Below are 9,882 nucleotides of genomic sequence, written 5' to 3'. Positions count from 1 at the left end.
TATACTTTTGACCCAGCAGATTTGGTCACATTTTCAGTAGACCCATAATAAATTCATAAAAGAACCAAACTTCATGAATGTTTTTGTGCTCCAATCCCAAAAAAATAAGAGTTGGAGAAAGTATTGGAAACTTAAGACAGCCATGACATTATTTTCTTTACAAGTTTATGTAAACTTTTGATCACGACTGTATATTTATATTTTTCTTAGTTTTTAGGAAAACATTGAAGAGTTGTGCTGCCGCGTCTGCAACATGTCACTTTTTACACTGTTTAGTGTGTTCAGGCTCCGATTGATTGGTGAAATGGAGTCAAATGTCATAAGTGCTTACATCAGTCACCTGACAGTGCCAACTGGAAGAAGTTGAGCCAAATCAATCTTTGCAAGGCAGTAATCAATATATTATAAATCAATCAGAATGAAACTCAATGTTACGCAGTAAAAAGTAGCATTTCTTCCTCACAAAAATACTGACGCAAAAACTGTGTTGCCTTAAAACTACCATGACAAGTACAACTTATTAAGTAAATGTGACCGTAAATGTAGCACGTTACTACCCGCTTCTTTAAATATGATTACTCTAAGTCGTTACCTTTGTAGATTATTTTTTCATGCCATTTTGGACCAACGCTGTTCCGTCTTCAACTACAGAACGCATGTTTGAACAAAGTTAAACCAGTTACAGCAAACAAAGAATTACGATACAGACAGTACAATGTGGTAGTTTGTATAAGTAAATATGTTTAACATCTTTCTTGGCAATGTCACAGAAGTACCCTTATTCGTCCTGCGGATTCAAACTAAAAGAAAAACCTTTGGTATTTCTCATGTTTATTTCAATTTTTATTCGGTAAATGTAAGAAACAGGAAAGTAATCATCATTGAGTCTTTCGTTGTAAAGGGTTTTGGGACAGTTGAGGATGGTAGCGCCAAACACTGGTGCTGGTAAAACCATAGTTCTCTTCTTGTACAGACTTGGGCAGCTCAAAATGGGCAAGCTTCTGCAAGAACCTTCCACTCTCCTCAAGCTGGTCTCTGCCAGGGTCTCCAATGAGAACTTGGCTGCTGTTGGTTTCGATGCACTGCTGCAACCAGGTGTAGAGGCTCCAGGAAAGGACCTCATCATAGAACATGTCGCCAAGGAGGATCAGGTCAAACCTGCCAGGCTCCGAACCGATCATATTCTCCGTCACACAGACGGGCAAGTCCAGACCGTTGAGTTCAAAGTTCATGCAGGTCGCAAGAACGGCGACTGTGGTGGAAAAAGATATATCTAATGAGGCGTGTGTATTTCAAACGTACAAGGTTTTAAGTAACGTTGCAGCATTTTTAAACTACTGTAAAAATAAGTTAACCACTGTATAATAAAGCGCCTCACCAAATGAGATCAGATAGAAACAATGGCGAGGTTTGTAGTCACCTAGTGGCGTTTTATAGATACTGCCAAAATGTATTATGTATTATTAAGGTCATTCATTGTATGTTCAACATTTGTGTACATCAGGGGGATCCAATCTTTTTGACTTGGAGCCGGATTAGGCTAAAGAAATTTGGCCAGGGGCCAAAAGCCGACTGCATGTAAAGTAACCATATACACACGCATATATAGCCTATACATATGTGTACATATACATATATATAAACATATATACATACATATACTGTACATATTAATTAAATACATATATAATTAATGTGAAAGTTTGACTCCTACTTTGTTTACTTCCATGACAACCTTCTTAAAGTTTTGTAATCAATCAGGAATATCAATCAGTTAAAATGCATTAAACATGTGTGGAGAGTGTTTTGCATTTTCCCATCATGCATTGTAATGGCTTCAAATGGATGTAATTTTGAATTATGTGTTGTGTTTGGACATATTTTTTTTTTATAACATCCACAAAGTTTTATGAGCAGATTGCGTTATGTGTGACCATGTGTGTTATACTTGTATAGCGCTTTTTCTACCTTCAAGGTACTCAAAGTTCTTTGACACTATTTCCACATTCACCCATTCATACACACATTCACACACTGATGGCGGGAGCTGCCAGTCTCCCTCTCAGGGAATTTAAATTACCGGTCAATCCCAAATTCTTTAGATGACATATATGCTGAGTAAGAAGGACCGTCAAGACAGAATAGGAATATTATCAAGTTTTACTAAAGCTTTAGAAGACCAGTTCAATTGTCCTTTCATATCGACATCTCGAAGTGGTCTGACATTCAAACGGGAAGAGACAATTTATTGAATCCAAAAACAGTCCCCCACCCCCGTCCAGAAAGGAATACAGGCTCTTTGTTCTAAGACAGATAAGGGAAAGAAGGGAGTTCTCCAACTCCCACATTCCAACCCCTCAAGACACTACACAGAGCCCATCTGCCGGCACACAGAGACAAGCAAAAAGAGTACAAATGGAAAAATACTAGCTGCTTTAAACATGACTGTGAAGAAAGAAAGAACTCTTAAACATATATGCATTCTCCACAATATATATATATATATATACATATATATATATATATATATATATATATATATATATATATATATATATATATATATATATATATATATATATTAGGGCTGCAACAACTAATCGATTAAATCGATTAAAATAGTTGCCGATTAATTTAGTCATCGATTCGTTGGATCTATGCTATGTGCAGTTTTATTTTTTTATTTTATTTTTTTAAATAATACTTTATTTATAAGCTGCAACATTTACAAACAGCTGAGAAACAATAATCAAAATAAGTATGGTGCCAGTATGCTGTTTTTTTTCCAATAAAATACTGGATAGGATAGAAATGTAGTTTGTCTCTTTTATCCGATTATTAATTGATTAATCGAAGTAATAATCGACAGATTAATCGATTATGAAATTAATCGTTAGTTGCAGCCCTAATATATATATATATAGTTTGGACACACCTTCTCATTGAATGCATTTCCTTTATTTTCATGACTATTTACATTAGTAGATTGTCACTGAAGGCATCAAAAATATGAATGAACACATGTGGAGATATGTACTTATCAAAAAAAGGTAAAATAACTGAAAACATGTTTTATATTCTAGTTTCTTCCAAATAGCCACCCTTTGCTCCGATTACTGCTATGCACACTCTTGGCATTCTCTCGATGAGCTTCAAGAGGTAGTCACCTGAAATGGTTTTCACTTCACAGGTGTCATAGTTTTGATGCCTTCAGTGACAATCTACAATGTAAATAGTCATGAAAATAAAGAAAACACAGTGAAATGAGAAGGTGTGTCCAAACTTTTGGCCTATACTGTGTATATAGATACATATATATATCTATATACAGTATATATATATACACACACTGTAATAATATATATATATATATATATATATATATATATATATATATATATATATATATATATATATATATATATATATATATATATATATATATATATATATATATATATATGCGTGGGAAAAAATCACAAGACTATTTCATCTCTACAGGCCTGTAGAGATGAAAATAGTCTTGTGATTTTTTCCCACACATACGTATTACGCTCTACCACGGAATCGAGCACTATTATATATATATGTCTTAATTAGATTATCCAAAAAAATAGTGCTCGATACCGTGGTAGAGCGTAATATGTATGTGTGGGAAAAAAATCACAAGACTATTTCATGTCTACAGGCCTTTTTCATGAGGGGTTTCCTCAATCCTCATCTCTTGAGGATTGAGGAAACCCCTCATGAAACAGGCCTGTAGAGATGAAATAGTCTTGATTTTTTTCCCACACATACATATGTATATATATATATATATATATATATATATATATATATATATATATATATATATATATATATATATATATATATGTGTGTGTGTGTGTGTGTGTGTGTGTATATATATATATGTGTATATATATTTTCAGAACAATTGTATATAAGTTATCACACAACTCGTTTGCTTGCAGGTTAGGTTGCCCTGCGTGAAGACCGGTTGCCCTGGTTACTATCCACTTGTGCTCACAAAGCTGTCCTTGCTCTCTTATCATGCAAAGGCAAACAGCTTGTTATTCTCCACTGTGTGTCCTGGAATTCGCCTCGCCGTAGAGGTCTCTGTTTTTCAGTTTTGGACAGCCACGGGAGGGGCCATATCAGGACCTGACATCTCCAAGAAGGCGGACGAGCAGAGAGGGGGTGAACCTGACACCGCTCCAAGCAATTTTTGTTTTAACTGTTTATATATCGTGTGTGCTGGGCTGCACGCATAATGTGAGACCCCTCCCCTTAGAAGCAGCTTCAGCTATGTAATCAGGGAATGCCCAAATAAATGGGGAAGCGCGGGAACTTTTTCCTCAGAGCGTGGGGTGACACTGTGCGAGGGTGCAGTTCCACGCGCTCTCCTCATGAGTCAAACTTGAATTCTATCTCTGTTTGATTCCTTGCTTCTTGCCCTGTTTAATAGATAGTTTGGTGCTTGAACCTGACACATATATATATATATATATATATATACAGTATATATATATATATATATATATATATATACATCCATTTTCTACCGCTTGTCCCTTTTGGGGCGGAAGGCGGGGTACACCCTGGACAAGTCGCCACCTCATCGCAGGGCTATATATACAGTATATATATATATGTATATATATGCCACCACGCCACTAATACGGCAGGACTATATAGGTAGATATTAACAGCAAGCACAGACGGTGATACGTAATTACGTTAATGATGTTTAATCATGGACGTGAAGCACAACAACAGGAAGAGGAAACGTGCGCACCCAACAACTACCGGGGTAACTCCCGCCCACATCCGCTCACAACCACACTGGCGTTGATTAAAGTACAGTTTTTTTATCCTCCTATATTTAAACACAGTGACTTTTCAAACTAAAGTGGCCAAAAATATTAAATAAAACATCTGTGTTGTTTTTTATCGAATACTTAGACCTACTATGCCACTGTATTTTAATGTTGGTCATCATGGTGCCACTTGGCGAGCCAAGTGTTTTCTGAGGTGGTACCGGTACTTGCCTGGTTCGTACACCTTTTCCATGGCCAAATTCAAGCACTTTTTAAGGACTTTCAGAATCAATTTTCCAGTTTGTCCAGTACCCTTCAAAAGCCGAAAACCAGTGTGAATCAATCCATAGCCTTGTTGTTTGAGGTCACCAAATGTTGTCTGTAGGAAAAATACGGAAAATCTGCTAAAAACCTAAGCCTAACATTGAACCAGCAGTTATTAACTGAATGGGGCATAGAAAATGAAGCAGTGTTTCTGTAGACTATTCAATGTCATTGGTGTTTGCAAACGTGTCTCAATTTGTGTTGTTTTACAAACGTCTTGGTTTTTTTCTTACAGCACTCAATGACATCGAACAGCACAGATTGATTCACACAGTATTTGTGCTTGTAAACTGCATAACGTGATATAAATACACGCACCATCAAAATGTCAATTTCACTCATTTATTAACAAAACTGTTCCACATTAATATAAGGATAATAAATTAAGGAAAATATTTAGTTTGTTTCACAACACCTCAGTCACCTTTCATTAAGCATATCTAGCCTTATAACTGTGGCTATGATAAGAAATTAACAAAAAAACAAAAGTTAACTTTTTTGCTTTCACTGAGGTAGCCAGACAAGTGAAGTAGAAAATAATAGAGCAAGAAATGCATACAACCATGTTGTGTAAAAACTACAAAATCATTCATATTAACTCAGCTCTAAGTTGTGAAAAAGGTTACAAATTATCCATTGCATGACCTTCACAGTACAAACAAGTCCAATAATGGACTAATCCAATGTTTCCATCCAATGTTCATTGGAATTGGGGGTTAAATCACCAAAAATGATTCCCGGGCACGGCTACCGCTGCTGCTCACTGCTCCCCTCACCTCCCAGGGGGTGATCAAGGGTGATGGGTCGAATGCAGAGAATAATTTTGCCACACCTAGTGTGTGTGTGACAATCATCGGTACTTTAACTTGAATTAAAACGACAACCTCCCGGCATGATGGACCGATGCACCATTGTCACACACACACATTGTTCTATTGACGGCCACACAGAGCCCTATATGCTGGCATGACAACAACCTAATGTAAGGGCTAATGTAAGACCAAGCGTGTAGCTTTCATTTTTAAGGAAACATATTTTATATATCAGCCAATTGGGTCAGACTGCCGAGAAATATTATGAACATTTCCAAGCATTTAAGTTAAGTTAAAGTACCAATGATTGTCACAGTGTGTGGTGAATTTGTCCTCTGCATTTGACCCATCCCCTTGTTCACCCCCTGGGAGGTGAGGGGAGCAGTGGGCAGCAGCGGTGGCCGCGCCCGTTAATAATTTTTGGTGATTTAACCCCCAATTCCAACCCTTGATGCTGAGTGCCAAGCAGGGAGGTAATGGGTCCCATTTTTATAGTCTTTGGTATGACTCGGCCGGGGTTTGAACTCAGAACCTACCGGACACTCTAACCACTAGGCCACTGAGTAGGCTTACAACCACTTCACCCAGAAGGTAGGTTGTGAGTTCAAACCCCGGCCGAGTCATACCAAAGACTATAAAAATGGGACCCATTTCCTCCTTGCTTGGCACTCAGCATCAAGGGTTAGAATTGGGGGTTAAATCCCCAAAAATGATTCCCGGGCACGACCACTATTGCTGCTCACTGCTCCCCTCACCTACCAGGGGGTGAACAAGGGTGATGGGTCAAATGCAGAGAATAATTTTGCCACACCTCGTGTGTGTGACAATCATTGGTACTTTAACTTTAATTCAAGCATTTTTCAAACCTTGAAAACACAATAATAAAATCCAGGCATTTTCAAGGTTTTTAAGCACCCGTACGAACCCTGTACTTGGTGAAAAACGTTTGAAAAACACTGTTTTAGTGCAGTGTTTTTCAACCACTGTGCCGCGGCACACTAGTGTGCCGTGAGATACAGTCTGGTGTGCCGTGGGAGATTATCTAATTTCACTTATTTGGGTTAAAAATATATTTTGCAAACCAGTAATTATAGTCTTCAAATGATGTGTTGTTGTTGTTGAGTGTCGGTGCTGTCTAGAGCTCAGCAGAGTAACCGTGTAATACTCTTCCATATCAGTAGGTGGCAGCCGGTAGCTAATTGCTTTGTAAATGTTGGAAACAGCGGGAGGCAGCATGCAGGTAAAAAGGTATCTAAGGCTTAAACCAAAAATAAACAAAAGGTGAGTGCCCCTAAGAAAAGGCATTGAAGCTTAGTGAAGGCTATGCAGAACGAAATTAAAACTGAACTGGCTACTAAGTAAACAAAAACAGAATGCTGGACGACAGCAAAGACTTACTGTGGAGCAAAGACGGCGCCTACAAAGTACATCCGAACATGACATGACAATCAACAATGTCCCCACAAAGAAGGATAAAAACAACTGAAATATTCTTGGTTGCTAAAACAAAGTAGATGCGGAAAATATCGCTCAAAGGAAGACATGAAACTGCTACAGGAAAATACCAAAAAAAAGACGAAAAGCCACCAAAATAGGAGCGCCAGACAAGAACTAAAACACTACACAAACAGCAAAAATGTCCAAATAAGTCAGGGTGTGATGTGCATACTTGCCAACCTGGAGACCTCCAATATCGGGAGGTGGGGGGGCGTGGTTGGGGCGGGGTGTGTGGTTGGGGCGTGGTTAAGAGGAGAGTATATTTACAGCTAGAATTCACCAAATCAAGTATTTCACATATATATATATAATATATATATATATATATATATATATATATATATATATATATATATATATATATATATATATATATATATGTATGAAATACTTGACTTTCAGTGAATTCTAGCTATATATATATTTTATTTTAATTTTTTATTTTATTATACATATAAATAAAAGACATACTTGAATTTCAGTGTTCTGCAGGCTATCCGGTAGGTGGCAGTATTGTCCTGTTTAAGAGTGTCACAACAATGCTGTTTATGGCAGACAAACTGCTTTACAGTAGACTAAACGTGACTGCTGTTGTTGTGTGTTGTTACCGCGCTGGGAGGACGTTAATGAAACTGCCTAACAATAAACCCACATAAGAAACCAAGAACTCTCTCTGCTTGTTGTGCACTCTACTCTCTAAAAGCCGTAGATGTTATGACATCATTGGGCAGGCAAGCTGCTGGGAAAGCGGACGTGAGAACGGCTGTCCCCACTCAGGTCCGCATTGACCTGGAGGGGGCGTGGCCTCCAGCTCCGGCTGAATACCGGGAGTTTGTCGGGAGAGGCGCTGAATACCGGGATTCTCCCGCTAAAAACGGGAGGGTTGGCAAGTATGGTGATGTGACAGGTGGTGACAGTACACCTACTTTGAGACAAGAGCTATAGTGATGCATGGTTGGTTATGCTTTAAAGTCATATCCAACAATTGCGACAACAACTTTTTACTGTCAACTGAGTTTTATTTCTTAATGATTTCTGCTGGTGGTGTGCCTCTGGATTTTTTCAACGCAAAAAATGTGCCTTGGCTCAAAAAAGGTTGAAAAACACTGTACTAGTGAATACCATGCATCCACATTTTAATATAATTTGTTTACACGTAGAAATATTTGATGACATCTCTCACCGGGGTCAATGTCGTTAGCAACGACACAGGCGGCACCACACAGTTTTGCAGCGATGGCTGAAGCTCCGCAGCCACTTCCCAGATCCAACACCGATTTTCCCTTACAAACTCCAGGATTGTCAAGGAGATACCTAAAGGAAGACCATTTCAGATAAAGTCCAGCTAAAAAATAATAATAAAAAAATGGTTACCTAGAAAGGGCCTGTCCTCCTGGCCAGTAAATGGCCCAGTATGGGTCATCAAAAGGCCAAAGCTCTGGTTTTTCATACCAATATCGACAGTTTGGGGTGAAAAGTCTTAACTTGACCTCTGGTGTCAGGTGATGTTGTTCAACAGTCTCGGTGTTTTCGAAAATAAACCTCCTAACCAAGTCCTCACTCACAAACTTGCTGTGGGAACACTTTGTCGCGTTCAGTGACTTTAAACGACAAACCAGCCTGCGAGTGCTTAAAAGTTTTAACATCATGCAGCTAATCTTGCTGCTATGCTAACCATTATGAGTCGGCCCCGAAAGGGACAAGCGGTAGAAAATGGATGGATGGATGATACTAAATAATGATTAGTGTTATATATTGCGCTATAAAGTCACTCGATATGAACATAGAAACTCTTAAAAACGCCGCTCTTTGATGGCTACGTTACAAAATAGTAGCCAGTAACAGTGCTGCACATATAGTCCGTCGTCGTGTAGAAACGTGGGACACATTCTTGGTTCCTAGCCATGTGGCGTTCGCGAACAAATCGAGTCATTTGAGTCCAGTAAGTGACTCATTTGAACCGTTTGCCAGTTGCAAGACGTTCTTTTGGGAGCCGTACTTTCTGCAATTGCCCACACTGTATGCCACTAGACTGGTGACAGGACTAGTTAATGAGTCAGGGTCAAAGGAAAAGTGGCAGCACTTGGATTTATTTTTCTGGTTCATTGTCCCGATTTGGATATCAAACGTAAACACACAGAATATATATTGATTGATTGATTGAGACTTTTATTAGTAGGTTGCACAGTGAAGTACATATTCCGTACAATTGACCACTAAATGGTAACACCCGAATACGTTTTTCAACTTGTTTAAGTCGGGGTCCATATATATATATATATATATATATATATATATATATATATATATATATATATATATATATATATATATATATATATATATATATATATATATATATATATATATATATTAGGGGTGTGGGAAAAAATCAATTCGAATTCGAATCGCAATTCTCACATTGGGCG

General features: G+C 38.0%; 1 protein-coding gene across 1 annotated transcript; it reads right to left on the bottom strand.

The window, feature by feature from the left end:
- Nucleotides 1-809: 809 nt before the first annotated feature.
- Nucleotides 810-9,353, bottom strand: etfbkmt (electron transfer flavoprotein subunit beta lysine methyltransferase). Its single transcript, XM_062035251.1, has 3 exons — nt 8,828-9,353; nt 8,637-8,767; nt 810-1,252 (listed from the first exon to the last, which is right to left on the bottom strand). The coding sequence occupies exons 1-3, from the start codon at nt 9,100-9,102 to the stop codon at nt 879-881; spliced, it is 780 nt and encodes a 259-aa protein (XP_061891235.1). The 5' UTR covers nt 9,103-9,353; the 3' UTR covers nt 810-878.
- Nucleotides 9,354-9,882: the final 529 nt, after the last annotated feature.

The sequence above is a fragment of the Entelurus aequoreus genome, linkage group LG24 (assembly GCF_033978785.1).
Source record: "Entelurus aequoreus isolate RoL-2023_Sb linkage group LG24, RoL_Eaeq_v1.1, whole genome shotgun sequence".
Classification (NCBI taxonomy): domain Eukaryota; kingdom Metazoa; phylum Chordata; class Actinopteri; order Syngnathiformes; family Syngnathidae; genus Entelurus; species Entelurus aequoreus.
Note: the sequence above shows the minus strand (reverse complement) of the source record. Positions and strands in the feature narration are given on the sequence as shown.

Coding starts and splice junctions, on each gene's coding strand:
- etfbkmt (XM_062035251.1), bottom strand. CDS start 9,102: ATGATGTTAAAACTTTTAAGCACTCGCAGGCTGGTTTGTCGTTTAAAG. Junction 8,768..8,827: donor GGAGGACAGGCCCTTTCTAG/GTAACCATTTTT, acceptor GTCTTCCTTTAG/GTATCTCCTTGACAATCCTG. Junction 1,253..8,636: donor TGCTAACGACATTGACCCCG/GTGAGAGATGTC, acceptor TTTCCACCACAG/TCGCCGTTCTTGCGACCTGC.